General features: G+C 44.5%; 1 protein-coding gene across 3 annotated transcripts in view; it reads left to right on the top strand.

Annotated features, from left to right (window-relative positions):
• The window catches only part of PATJ (PATJ crumbs cell polarity complex component), a 340,451-nt gene that overhangs the window by 259,978 nt on the left and 65,821 nt on the right, over positions 1 to 14,652 (top strand). For all 3 annotated transcript variants that reach the window (XM_020993089.2, XM_078156676.1, XM_020993086.2), the window contains exon 30: positions 4,909 to 4,981. In XM_020993089.2, coding sequence (XP_020848748.1) covers positions 4,909 to 4,981 — 73 coding nt within the window. The remainder of the gene's footprint in view (positions 1 to 4,908; positions 4,982 to 14,652) is intronic.

A 14,652-nucleotide genomic window follows, 5' to 3' on the forward strand; every position in this document is an offset into this window, starting at 1 on the left:
CTGGGCCACCCTATTATTGGACGGGGAGTGGCTGTGAGGAGCCTATATTGGAATGAATAAATGAAAAGGCATTTATTAAGCACTTGCTGTATGCCAAACTTGCTGTATGCTAAGCCCTGGGGATACCAAAATAAGACAGTCTACACCCTCAGTGAACTTAAATTCTAATGGGGGAGGGTAATCAAGGAGGAGGAGGCAACAGATAAGGGAGCTATATAGGTGGACAGGGGAAAGTGTAGGAGAGCAGGGGCATGGCTTAACTCAATACATATTTACTAAGCACCTGCTGTATGCCAAACACTGTGCTAAGCATTGGGGAGACAAAAAGGGACAAAAGGCAATCCCTACCCACAAGGAGCTTCCAATCTAATGGCTCTAATGTGAGTAGTGTGGATACCATGACAACAATGACATTGTCCTGGCCGCTTTCCAATACATATCCTTCATGTTCTTAGCTGCAATCTTCCTGGGTAAGTTTTTTTTCCTGCTTTTACTTTGATTTGGTTTAAATCCCATGGAGTTGTGATGGGCCATCTGGTAAATTGAATAGAAGAATAGCCTTGGAGCCTGGAATCCTGGGGTTCACTGACTCTAGGTGTCTGACAGATAATGAGGAGACATCATGGGATGCAAAGGAGACAGCATTTGGAGCCAGGGACCTGAGGTAGAATCTCAGCTTGGCTACTTTGTAACCTTGGACAAAGCACATAACATCTCTGACCCTCAGTTTTCTCAAGATGGGTATAATAATACCTTGAGTGTCTAACCTGTTGTGGGGCTGCCTTGAGGTATCTGTGGAACACTTTTCAAACCTTGAAACACCAAATAAATATCAACCATTGTCATTTTTTCACCTGGTCCTCTATTAGTACTGGAGATGGTTCTACCCCTGAAGTTTCACTCATTAAAGATTTTTTGTCTTCATGGATGACTAATATCTTGTGAGCTATTAGCTACTAACAGTGGGAAGGGAAAATGACAAGATTTGACAATGGATTAGATGTGGGAGTGTGTGAAGGAGGTTGAAGGGTCAAAAGTAATACCAAAGTTGTGACCTGGAATGACAAGAAGAATGGTAGTGCTCTTAAAAGTAAAAGAAAAATTTGGAAGACAGATGAATTTGAGGGAAAAGATAAGAGCTCTCGTTTGAAAATAATGAGATTGAGATGTGTATGGGATATACAATTCAAAATGTAGATAATGGGTTTTACAGTAACGACTTATTCTCATTGGCGGTTTTCGTGTCAGGACAAGATGACCATTGGTTGGGGATGTTGGAGAAGCAATGTTTATTCCGGCAGTGGTTGGAATGGATGACCACTTGGATTCCTTCCAACTATGAGCCCCTAGCACTCTGTGTTTTGTGGGTCCCTCGAAAGGATCTCATCCTTTATTGGTCCAAGATGATGGATATCTTTGGTTACGGTCTCCACCAGGAGTGGGAGTTCTGGGTCACCAGGCCAGTGAAAATTGCATCCTTACAACATCTTCTCGGTCTTTCCCTGTTTCCCTATGTGCCAAAAGTCATAGGATCTTGACAGTCCAAGGCTATGGCATCCTTATGTCTAGCTTGAGAAACAAGCTAATAATTATTTTTTTAAAAAATAATGATAAAACAAAGCTAAGCCTTTTTTTTTTTTGGAAAATTTTAGATCAAAAGGCTTTTGCTTCACACTCTGCTAATATCTTGGTTCCTTTTTTTTTTTTATTTGTGAGGCAATCAGGTTTAAGTGACTTGGCCAGGGTCACACAGCTGGTAAGTGTCAAGCATCTGAGGCTGGTTTTTAACTCAGTTCAAGGGGGGAGGACTATGCACTGTGCAACCTAGCTACCCCCTTGGCTGAGTTTTTCAAGAATTTTCTAGGACTCTGATTCTTTGCTCAAAGGGCTAACTCTCTGGGCATGGGAAGGGGGAGAGAGCTAGGTGCAAGTCAAGGTGATGAGACAGATAGGTAGAGAAATGTTCAATCTGGGTTCCAATCATGACTTCATTACAAAGTTTAATTCTAAACCCTGTGGCCCTGAACAAGTAATTTAATGTCTCTTTGCCTGTCTTCTCTTCTGTAAAACTGAGGAGATAATCTTATGGACCTCATAGAATTTTTGTGAGGATTAAATTAGATAAGATATGTAAAACATCTTACAAACCTTAATGTGCTTCCATAAATGTTAATTATCGTAATTATTGTCATCAGTAAAATATGTTTCAGAAAAAATGAAACTATGAGATTGAAGTAATTCAATTAAGACCACGGATACTTAGGTGGAGGTGATTTGGGTAGCTCTGCAGAAAGGGAAGCATAGAGAGAGGATGGTACAATTTGAGCTGTATCTAAAGGGTAGAATAATATTGGAAGTTTTAAGGAAGGGGAATTCTGGATAAAAGCGTTAACATGACTGCCAGTCTGTAAATGGAAAGACACAGGTCTCTTTATTAGTCTATCAGAGAGCAGTCAACAGCAAAGGGTTAGTGCTGGGGAATCCTGAGTCACAAGGTCAAAGGGGTAGGGTGGTGTTGTATTCAAAGGGTGTGGGCCACAAGCAGAGGGATCCAATCTAGCCATCTGATATCTGTCTGCTGGATAGCTGGGGAGATGTATGAACTCACTTAGGCCATTCAAGTACCACTGCGTGCCCCATGGTTAGACTTGGCCAGGGATTGGTCCCTGGCTTGTGAATTGGCCTGATTTCTTTGTGGAGAGTCCACGAACATCTCTCACAAGCCTTGAGGTAATTGTCTCTATCACGTGTTCCAAATGAGCACCCCAGGAGAGGTGATTGCCCCAGAAAATTTCCACCCAACTGGCAGCTGGTGAGTTACTGCAGCCAGTTTGCGCTTCCCCCTGCTAAGCAGGTTTCAGCCCCATCTGTTGTTCTGTAGCTGGGGATACGGACACAGGAAAGGTAGAAGGAACCTGCCCTTCATGGTATTGACTGTCCGCACTGTGGCCTTCCCCATCAATCACTCTGCCTGCAGATGTGCTCTCAGCCCCAGAAGTTATCAAGCACGCCCCATCCCCATTATTCCCTGTTATGGAAGTGCAGGAAATGAGGATGAGCCCGGACGGGGTGACCAGCCAGCACAGCGGCTCCTCCTTCCTCTGTTCCTGCCAGAATCGCTCCCAAGGGGCCAGTGGGAACTTCCAGGTCATGAGCCCCCGTTCCAGTCTTTTTTCCCAATAGCGCCAGATGAGCGGATACCTGATCCTTCAAACCAGCATGGTTTTGTCAGCGCGTGTGCTTTCTCTTTGCCAATGCAGATCACAGTCTGCTATAACACAGTACATCATTGTAGTACATTGTCTTGGAGTGCCACTGTGCTTGAAAAATGGGTTACTGTCCAGCCCGTGGGTGTTGAATAAACCTGTCTTAACTGGGCGAGAGCTCGAATGATGGACATACAGTTAACTCATCCCTGGTCCCGATTTGAAGCCTTTCTGACTCACTGGGACCTGCTACACCTTGCATTCTGCTGGCATCACATCAGGATTGCCTCTGTATCACCATATGTAGCACCTGGCATGTAATAGGTGCCTAATTAATGCTTGTTGACAGATTAAATGAAGCATTAGAAAAGGAGTATGGTAGGGGAGAGGCATTAATGCATTGATAAAATTATCACGTTATCAATGTTGCAAAGTGGCAAGGATGTTGACTCGAGACTCAGTGGTCCTGGTTCAGGATGTTTCTTACCTTAGTGACCCTAGCTGGACAAGTGCCTTCATCTCCCTTGGTTGGGCTCAGTTTCCTCATCTGTAAAATCAGGGATTGGGGCTCTACATTTATAATTCTGTTGAACACCTACTCTGTGCCGGGTGCCATACTATGCACAGGGCATATAATGGCAAAAGGAAAATAATCTCCTGTTCTCAGAGAACTTACACTGTTGGGTAGACACATGTGTTCTAACATGTCAACGCATTTGTATGTGTATTAGATACATATGGGTATATTCAAAGTACGTACACAAAATGGAACCATTCCATCGGGAGGGGGATATTGGCACAAGCCTCAGGTAGACCTGAGTAGAATCATGTAGCAAACTGGGGCTTCTGGGAGGCAGAAAGGAGGAAGGAGGGCATGCTGGGCTTGGAGGGCTACCATTGCACAGGCCATAGAGTCAGGGTTGGAACTTAGAGATAAGGTGGAACAAGTTTGGGAGGGAGGACCAGGGGTGAGGGGCAGGGTTTGTGTCTTGTCCTAGAGGTGACAGGAGGCTGCCAGAGTTTGCTGAGTAGGGGGTGATAAAGTGCTGCCTGGATTTTAGGGAAATTCTGGGCGATTGGAGGTGGATAGACCAGAGAAGGGAGAGAAAAGGCAGAAAGACCACTGAGGCAGGCCAGGCAGGAGGGCCGGGACGTGTGAGTGGAGACTTTGGAACAGACGGGAGGGACGTTATGGCAAAAATGACAAGATTAAGCCACGGAGAGTGGATTGAGCTGGCTGAGCGCTTGCCAGCTGGCTGCAGCACGTCCTTGGCTAGGTTTTTCATTTGGGGGAGGGGGAGTGTAGCCTGGGAAGCCCACTCTGCACCCTACCTTTGGGTGGTTGTCACCAGAACTCCACGGCTCCACGGAGGTCTTTAAGCAAGGATGAGCACTTGATTGAGGGCAGGATGGAGTGGGGGATATATTTTTTATGGAGGTGATATTAATTTTTTCAGCTCTGGGCTGAATTTGCCTTCCATAGCAAGAATGGCCTAACTCCTATCCTCATCATTTCAGTGATAGGAGAAATCCCCTGCCTAATACGCCTGTTCATACTTCTAACCGATTTGCATGCTTGGAAATCTATGCCTATGGCTCGGTGCAACCCAGACTGAGAGAGAGGCCTGTGACTGTGATTCATGCTGGCAAGTTCTCATTTCATACATAATGTTCTGATTTTGCCTTTTTTAACACTTCCCAGAAACGAGGATGCCGTCCACCAGCTGGCCGTCACACCTTTTCCATTACCAGTCAGCTCCCAGTCTTCTGTGGAGGTAAGGTCATTCTTTATCCACTTTTAGAACGAAGTGCCTCGATCATCATTCCATTTTAAAATAGAAATTAAAGAACGATCTGAAAATTTCAATCCAGCCTTGGAGTGGCTCCATTTTTTTCCCCCTGATAAGCAGCAAGGTCAGAGATTTATAACTGGAGGAGACCTTAGATTGCCCCTAGTCGGGCCTTCTCATTTTACAGATAGAGAAACCGAGGCCCAGAGAGGCAGAATGACTAGCCCAGGGTCCCACAGACAGCAAGCAACAAAACCAGGATTCTAACTCATCGCCCTTGACTCCAAATCCAGTGCTCTTCCATGGACTGTCATGATTCCGGGTTGCAATATTAAGGGACTTCTAGCATAGCCACAAGGTTGGGTCTGAAAGAAAGTGGGCTGTCTTTGTTAGTTTATTAAAACACAACAGGACTCAGGTATTTAAAAGAGTCTTGTGTCCTGTGCCGCCACCATTCCCTTTTGTGGGATGGGGGAGAAGAAGGGAGCCTTGGGGTTCTGTCCTTAGTCCAGTAGTGCTGCTGATCCTTCTCCAATGTTTCTTGATCTCTTCTTTGGGAATTGCCTGCAGTCTTTGCAGAAGCCTTGAGAAATTCAGCAAGGTGGGTCTGAATCCTGCCTCTGACCCCGACTACATGTGTGACCCTGGGAAAGTCAATTAGCTTCTCCATTGATTCTCTGAGAGAACAGAAACTTCATCCATGCCATTGGGGTGGGGCTTTTGACTTTCTGGAATTTTCTAAGTCTGGTGTTTTAGCAAAGACAGCTTTTTGGCCAATAAAGGAATTGTGGGTTGGACGCAGAAGCAGAGAGTGCGTCAAAGAGAGACCCCCGAAAAGCAGGAACATTTGGGCAGGTTCTTAAAGCTGCCCACTCCTACATTTTTTGGTAAATGACACCCACAGCTAAGTGAAATCACACCTTTGCTGTTAGGTGGCTTGTGGGTTTTTTTTTAAAGCTTTTTACCTGACAAGCATTTCCTTTTATTTACACATGCATGCATTCCAAAACAAAGCTGTGTCTGCTCCCCACCAAATACTCACCACCAAGCCAGCTGTCTTTGGTTATCTTCACTTGTACAATGCTAGCTTTGTTCTCCCCAGGGAGAGACATTCATTCATTCCTTCAGTCATTCATTCAGTCATTCCTCTCTGTTGCATGACCAAAGAACTTTTGGGGCCCCTTATATTTCTTGTCCTGAATTCACTGCTCCTCTGTGCCCTCAGCTTGTATTAATTGACCTCACTCTATTTTTTCTCCAGACCTTGATTTCTCTTTGCCACACTGTGCCTTTCTTTGAGTGGTGGTAGCAGTAGTAGTAGTAGTAGTAGTAGTAGTAGTAGTAGTAGTAGTAGTAGTAGTAGTAGAAGAAGAAGTAGAAATAGTAGTAGTAGTAGTAGTAGTAGTAGTAGAAGTAGAAATAGTAGTAGTAGTAGTAGTAGAAGAAGAAGTAGAAATAGTAGTAGTAGTAGTAGTAGAAGAAGAAGTAGAAATAGTAGTAGTAGTAGTAGTAGTAGTAGAAGAAGAAGTAGAAATAGTAGTAGTAGTAGTAGTAGTAGTAGTAGAAGTAGAAATAGTAGTAGTAGTAGTAGTAGAAGTAGAAATAATAGTAGTAGTAGTAGTAGTAGTAGTAGTAGTAGTGGTGGTGGCAACAGCAGCAGCTGCTAACATTTATAAAGTACTTACTATGTGCCAGGCTCTGTGCTAAGCACTTTATAATGATTATCTCACTTGATCCTCAACAATCTTGGGAGGGAGGTGCTATTATTATCCCCATTTTGCAGATGAGGAAACTGTGGCAAACATTGGTTAAGTGATTTGCCCAGGGACACACAGCTTGTAAGTATCTGAGGCTAGATTTGAACCCAGGTCTTCCTGACTCCAGCCTTAGAAATGAGTTTGAAATAAACCTTAGAGATTTCCTAATTCAGTTTTCCCTTCTCATGGACATTTGGGGAAAGATTAGAACATAGTCCATCTAGAGGAAGCAAAGGGAATAGATATTACCAGGTACCGATGACTGTTGGTCCACAAAGTAGTTGCTGACTTTCTTGGCCCCCGAAGCCAAAAGGGAAACAGTATTACACACTTTTCATTTTCTGATGCAGGAGAGCTACCAAAATCATTTTTATTCTTTTTATTTTTTTTTAGTAGTATTGTTTTTTAGGCAGTTGGAGTTAAGTGACTTGCCCGGGGTCACACAGGTAGTAAGTGTCAAGTGTTTGGAGTGAGGCCGGATTTGAACTCAGGTCCTCCTGATTTCAGGGACGGTGTTCTATCCACTGTGCCACCTAGCTGCCCCTAAAATGTTTTTGGGTTTTTTTTAAGTTCATAGACCCCAGGTTAGGAACCCTGGTTAGGGGAGAGGTCATTAATACATGAATATATGAATATAAGATAAAAGAATGGAAGGTCATGGATGTGAGGATGAGGAGCTAAAAGAACAGGAGATGGGGCTTTAGTGGAGATGGCATTTGGGCTCAGCTCAGTGCCTGTGGAGTCAGGAGCACCCGAGTTCAGATCCAGCCTCAGACACTTACTAGCTGTGTGACCCTGGGCAAGTCACTTAACCCCAACTGCCTCAAAAATAATAATAATAATAGCAATAAACCCTCTTCTAAACTCAGCTGTGCTGTTTACTCATGGGGGGGCCTTTCTTGGTGCCAGGCATGATGCTCAATGCCAGGCAGACCAAGAAAGGCCAAAATAGATCCCTGCCCTCAAGGAGCTCATATTCGAGTGGAAGAGACAACGTGTCGATATCTCGGTGGGCACAAACCCTCTTTTCCTTCTTGTCCCAGTTAAAATCCCACCTTGTGCAGGAAGCCTTTCCCTGCCCACCTTAAATCTAACGCCTTGTTCCCATAGGTTACCTCTCACTTACCTTGTTGTCATGTAACTTTTAACACTTGTCTCCCCCCATTAGACTGGAGGCTCCTTGAGGGCAGGGACTGTCTTTAGCCTCTCTTTGTATCCCCAGTGCTCAGCACGGTGCCTGGCACCTAGTAGGTGCTTAATAAATGCTTGGTGACTTGACTACAACGATGTTTAGGAAACTGAGATGTGAGGTGCTTTGTCCTGGAGCTGGAAATGGAAACCCCTCCCTGCATTTCCCAGACCCAGCATTGCTGCCCCTGGGGCCTGGCTGGCTCTCCCCTTCCTTCCAGCTCTCATTAGCTCCGGGTCTCCTCTCCTCCTTCTCTCCCGCCCCCTCCACCCCAATCAAACTTCCAGTGGTTCCCTAATGGATTTCAGATTAAATCTAAATCCTCAGCTCCACATTAACATTCTCCTGGAGCTCCCCACAACCCCCAGGGCCCTTACCTAACTTCATTTCTCATTATTCCCCAGCATGGTGCTGGTACATACAGTGCTTGTTGAATTGAATTAAACTGTTTATTGAATTGTTGAGACTGGGAAACAGTCTGCCCTACCTGGTCAGACCCTGGGCTTTGTTATCTGTCTTCTTTTTTTTGTTGTTGTTAATTAATTAGTTAATTTTTAGTTTTTAACATTCACTTCCAGAAGATTTTGAGTTCTAAATTTTCTCCCCCTCCCCAAGTTAGCATGCAATCTGATGTAGGCTCTACATATGCATTCATATGAAACATTTTCCCATTAGTCATGTTGTAAAGAAGAATTAGAACCAATGGGAGGAACCACAAGAAAGAATGTTATCTGTCTTGTCTCTTCAGAAAGGTTGGTAAAGTTAACAGCCATGCCTTGTGCTGTAGAGACAACAAAGGGAGGCTTTGGAACTAAGAAACCTGGGATTGAATCCTGTGTCCTTCCTCCTCCTCCTCCTCCTCCTCCTCCTCCTCCTCCTTCCTGGCAGTTAATGACTGTGTGAAACTGGGCAAATTATTTTACCTCCCTCTACCTGGGTTTACCCTTCTATAAATAGGGATATTACCTGCCGTGCAGGACTGTTGTTAGAAAAGTACTTTCTAAACTTTAAGCAAATATTGGATTTTCTGTCACAGAGTGATTATTATTACATCTATAATTATAATAGCAAATATTTATAATACTTTGAGGTTTTTGAAATGTTTTTTATATTTAACCAATTCATTCCTATGAGATTCCTTAAAAGATGATAACCAAGATAAATTTTTTATACAACTAATTTTTTTTTTTTGCTTTTAGGCAATTGGGGTTAAGTGACTTGCCCAGGGTCACACAGCTAGTAAGTGTCAAGTGTTTGGTCTGAGGCCGGATTTGAACTCAGGTCCTCCTGACTTCAGGGCCGGTGCTCTATCCACTGCGCCACCTAGCTTCCCCTACAACTAATTATTAATAAGAAATGAGGCATTAAACAGGGTGATATATGGTCACTAAAGGCATTAGTTGGAGCAAGTTCAGCACAGGGATTCCCTAAATATGCTGAGTGCTTCCAGGTACCATTTGGCAATGACATTGTGCGCATGTCACCAAACCCTGGAAGTTGGCATAGCCTCCTCAAGTAGATCCACAATCACTCAACTGTCTTCAGCCTAACCATCCATGTGAGAAAAACCAAGTGGATGACAAAAGCCTATTTTACAGACTGTGCTACGCTTTGGATGCACACACCATAGAGTTGGTCCAGTAGGATGTCCATCTCGAACATTCACTCCAAGTAGACAAAGAGCTGGGCCTGGAATGGAGGAGGAGGAGGAGCAGAGTAGGTGAAGTTACTCTGAGGAAATTAAATATTGTATTTCATCCCTTAGCTTTTCTGAACATTAGCTTCCTAGTTTGTGAAATAGAGGTAGACTCGCTAACATACACCTCAAAGGGTTGTAGTAAGAGGTGATGTAGGCAAAGTACTAGACAAACGTTAAAATGGCGTAGACATTGTCACTTACTATTTTTGTTTTTGTTATTTTTTAAAAGTATTATTTTCCTTATCACAGTTGCAGGGAGTACCCACCAGTGAATTTGTGGGTGTATTAAAGTTTGGCGTCTTAGAATTCTATCTCTTCAGTCGTGTTGCCCTGTATCCTACTAACCGGTCATTTTTCACCAGCTGCCAACCCTGGGAATTCAGACATGGTGCCCCATGGCTACTGTCGAAGGAACCATGACACTTGGAGGCACAGGGGTTATACACTGGGGAAAGCATCAGAGTCAGAGTCATAGGCATCTAGATAAAGAGCTCGGAAGCTCTTTAAAGGACCTCGGAAGCTATTTTGCAGATGAGGAAACTGAGGCCCAAGTAGATAAGGGCCTTCAGGAACACAAGCATCAGATACCATAAAATCTTCTAGTCCCAGGTTTGGAGCGAGAACAGAACCCGGGGGCCGTCATGGACAAAGAAGCTAATTTAGTCAGCCAGTAAACATATATGAAGTACCTATGATTGTGCTGAGCCCTAGGGATGCAAAAATTGGTGAAAGAAAGCGCCAGCCCACGAACAGCTAACAAGGCAGTGGGAGGCGATGTGCAAGTAACTGTGGACAAGCAAGCTCCCCACATGTGTACGGGTAGATCAGTGTCAGAGGACGCAGTGGAGGGATTAAGAACACCTTCCCATAGAAGGCAGTCTTTTCGCTGGGACGTAAAGGAAGTTGGGGACTGTGGGCTGGCTTAGGAGATTAATTTATGGGCGATTTGTTGTGACCCATCATAAAGCTAATTTCGATCACAGGACCGCGCGGCAGCTGGGTGACCCCGAGCACAGAGCCCCCAGCCTGCTGTAGAACACCCGCCGGGATCCCGCCTTGCAGGGGGCTTCCCCAGAAAAGCCCATCTCCTGCAAGAAGCCTAGATGCTGACGCCTGCTCCCCATCGAATCTCTCCAGTTTGTCCTGCCTGGGGCTTGTTTGTACGTGGCCATTTCCATGTCTCCCCCATTAGACTGTAAGCTCCTCGAGGGCAGGGGCTATCTTTTTGTCTTTCTTTGTATCTGTCCCCAGTGCTTAGCACCACACCTCACATGTTTTTGTTTCGTCACGTTTGACTCTTTGTGATCCTGCATGAGGTCTTCTTGTCCAAGATACTGGAGTGGTTTGCCACTTCCTTTTCTGGTGGATTAAGGCGAACAGAGGTTAAGTGACTTGCCCAGAGTCACACAGCTAGTGAGTGTCTGAGGCAAGATTTGAACCTCAGGTCTTCCTGACTCCAGACTCAGTGCTCCATCCACTGAGTCATCTAGCTACCTCCACCTATGTGCCTGGCACATAGTAGGGGCTTAATAAATCTTTATTGACTGACTGATCTTATCCCTCTAAAACCCAGTCTCAATATGAGCACTTTTTGTTTTCTGATTCTTCCTCTGTGCAGAAGTTGGATTTTCGTGAATATTTAATGAGATGGAGCGGGTCTGGTAGAGGGAGAGAGGGGGCTATTTGCATAATTTCCATTTTACTTTCCATTGTACAGAGCCTTTCCAGAATGTTCCATGGCCTTATAAATAAATAAATGAAGGGAGGGAGAGGGGGGAAGGTAATGAGATTTGTCACGTATTGTAAACATGGTTCTGCCAAGAGAAATGTCTGGGAATTTAGGCTGATGCTGGGAATAATAAATCATGGGGGCTACTTGAAGAGAGGCAGGACATCGGGTGGAGGGCATAGGGAAGAGGATGCAGTGAAGAGCCCCGGCTAAGGGAAAGGGGACAACTCCCGAATGTAAATGGTGTGGGGCTGGGCGGTCTTCACTTGGCTTATGTAATAAACTCTCAGGGTAATTAGAAAATGAAACAGCTGGGTCGTTTTCCAGGCTCTTCCTGCTATTTGAAAAGGAAGGAAATGGATGAAATTGGCCAGACCGCCAATATGGTCGTCTCTGGTTGATTCTTCCCTCCCCAAAGAGCGGCTTTTATTTCTGTAACCCTGTGAGAACATTCCTGGACAGCACTGTGAGTTAGGCTGTGCACGTGTTATTATCCCCACTCTGCAGTCAGGCACCTGTGGTACCCAAAGGAGTGACCAGCCCATCGTCAGTTTATTAAGATCCTACAAGATATTGGGCTGAGAATTCTCAAGGCTCAGAGGTGGATGGTTCCTCTGAGCCCCTCTGGAGCTCTGTTCCACCACTGCTGACTGGTACAAGCTGATCAGTGACCTTAACACCCATACACAGCCCCTCCCATAAGGAGATAGAACAGTCCTGAAAATCAGCATCCTCCATAACTCGGGCAGCACTCATCTGGCCTCACCCGGCTCCAGCTTCTGTGTCCTAAGACTGCTACACTTTTCACCGCTGGTTTGCTCGTGTAACTAGTGAATGTGTCAAAAACAGACCAACACACCCACAAAAGTCAGCTTTATAGGAAGTATCAGGTTACTCCTGAAGCTTGACTCTGGAATCTTAAATAATTAACCTGCCTCCTATTTTTATTTTTACCTTCCGTGACAGTGTTCTGACTTTGGAAAAAATTCTTTTCCATAATTTTGAAATGCACAAAGATATTTTTGCAAGTACCTTAGTATATATTTTTGAAATATCCCCATATTTTGTTCCTGAGATAGAGGATGTTTAGGAAAGAGATAGCTACATTTGGAGATGGCTAAAGATCTGGATTTAAGTCAGGGAGACCTGGGTTCAAATCCTACGTTTGACACTTACTAACTGTGGGACTGGGGACTATAAGTCTCCCAACTTTACTGAACCTTCTTTATCTGATAAATCAGAGGGTTGGACTAGGTGGGCCCTGAGGTCCTTTCTAACTCTAAATCTGTGATGCTGTTTTTCTGTGTTTTTCTACCTGGGTTCAAGTGTAAGAAGAAGAATAATAGCTGACATCTATATAGTTCTTTAGGTTTCACAAAGCTGCTTTATAGATGTTATCTTATTTGATCCTTAGAACAATTCTCTGAGATAGCAGCCATTATTATTCCCATTTGACAGATAAGGAAACTGAGGCTGAGAGAGATGAAGCTGTTAAGGGTCTGAAGTAGACTTTGGACTCTCCTGTTTCTCAGTCTCTTTTTACTGCACCAGCCAGCCCTCTAAAATCCAGGTCTAGGATCAGACAATACCGTAACTGATGCATGCCTGAGTCTTTCCTTTCTCATCCACACCTATTGCAGGGGACCAATCGCTCCATCTCAAAATCACCTTGTTTTCCCTGTGAGGGAAACTCCTTCACTGCCAAAGATAGTGAGGAAGGGTCTCGTAGCCTGGCATTAAAGGGGCTAATTCTCTTCTGAATGAGTAAAAAAGCCTTTAGTAGGCACTTACTCTGTGCCTAGTGCCATGCTAAGAGCTGGGATGACAAGTGCAAAAGTGAAGGCAGTAGCTACCCTCAAAGAGTTTCCTTCCTAATAGGGGAAATGCCTTACATGGGGGAGCATTAGCTAGGGGTGGGGTACTCTAGTCCAGAATGGCATAAGGGTAGGGAGTGGGGATGTAGAGCAGTAGACTGATATCCACCATTCAGAAACAGTGGCAGAGTTAATTTAATTATGGCTCATGGTTCCAGAATTAGAGAACTGGGCAAAAGAGACTTGAGAAGGAGTATGTCTCTGGTGTGGGTGGTAGAGTGGTCAGCCTGGAGGCAATAGGAGAGATGTCTGGAGAAGAGTGAGTGGAGCAAAACATGGTGAAGACTTCTCCTGAGGTAGTGTCTTGGAGAAGCAGTCACCAAACAGGAGAACCAGGTCCAGAGGAGTTCCTTCATCCGTGGTCTCTGATTTGGGCAGTGAAGCTACTAGCAGGAGCCTTATGGAGAAGGTGGGTGGAGATGAAAGAGAAGCTTTTAAGAGTCAGGAGGCAGGCAATACACATTGATTAAACACCTGCTGTATGCCAAGCACAAGACAGTCCCTGCCCTTGAGGGGCTCATAGACAGCTAAGTACAAACAAGAATCTATACAGCATGAATTGGAAATAATCAGTAGAGGGAATCCTCAAGGAGGATAGGGAAAGGCTTCTTGTAAAGATGAGATTTTAGCTGGATTTGAAGGAAGCCCAGAGGTAGTTAGGAGGAAGACCATTCCATGCATGTGCAATGGCACCAGACAGAAGATTTTTGGGGGCAGAAGATGTGGGCTCAATCCCAACTCTTCTGAACATGGGAAAATCCCTAATTTCTCTGAACTTCTGCTTTTTTTAATCTGTAAATTAGAGATAATAATACCAAAGTAGCTGACTCACTAGGTGGTCATTAACTTCAAACAAGATGGTGAATGTGAAGCAGTTATTATCATTGTCATTATTATTAATGCAGTGCAAACCCAGAGATCTCACTGACTGACATCTGCTGTGTCCGAGTCTTTGTAGAAGGCATGTTTAATGGCAGATGTTCCCTCCTGAAGGTGTTTTAGGAAGGATTCATTGTATAGGAAACATATTGAAAGGTGGGGAGCATCCCAAGGAAGTTAACCTGGACAGGGAAGCGACTGTGACAGTTCATAACCTAGGATGAGATGCTGCTGGTCTTGGAGTTGGCCTGAGGCGCTTCCTGGCTCTTTGACCCTAGGGAATTCTCCTACCTCTGTCGGCCTCAGTCTTCTCATCTGCCACATGGGGATAATAATAGCACCTACCTCTCAGGGCTGTTGGGAGGATCAAATCTAATATGTGTAGAACACGTTGCAAACTTTAATGCACCGTATGTATACACATATGTACACATATTCACCTATGTTTATGCATATATATGAATGGATATTCTTGTATATGAATACACATTCATGTCTGATTCTATCCAGGTGCACTTGGTGTAGGTAG

The sequence above is a fragment of the Phascolarctos cinereus genome, unplaced genomic scaffold (genome assembly GCF_003287225.1).
Source record: "Phascolarctos cinereus isolate Bilbo 61053 unplaced genomic scaffold, phaCin_HiC Scaffold_5;HRSCAF=322, whole genome shotgun sequence".
Lineage (NCBI taxonomy): Eukaryota > Metazoa > Chordata > Mammalia > Diprotodontia > Phascolarctidae > Phascolarctos > Phascolarctos cinereus.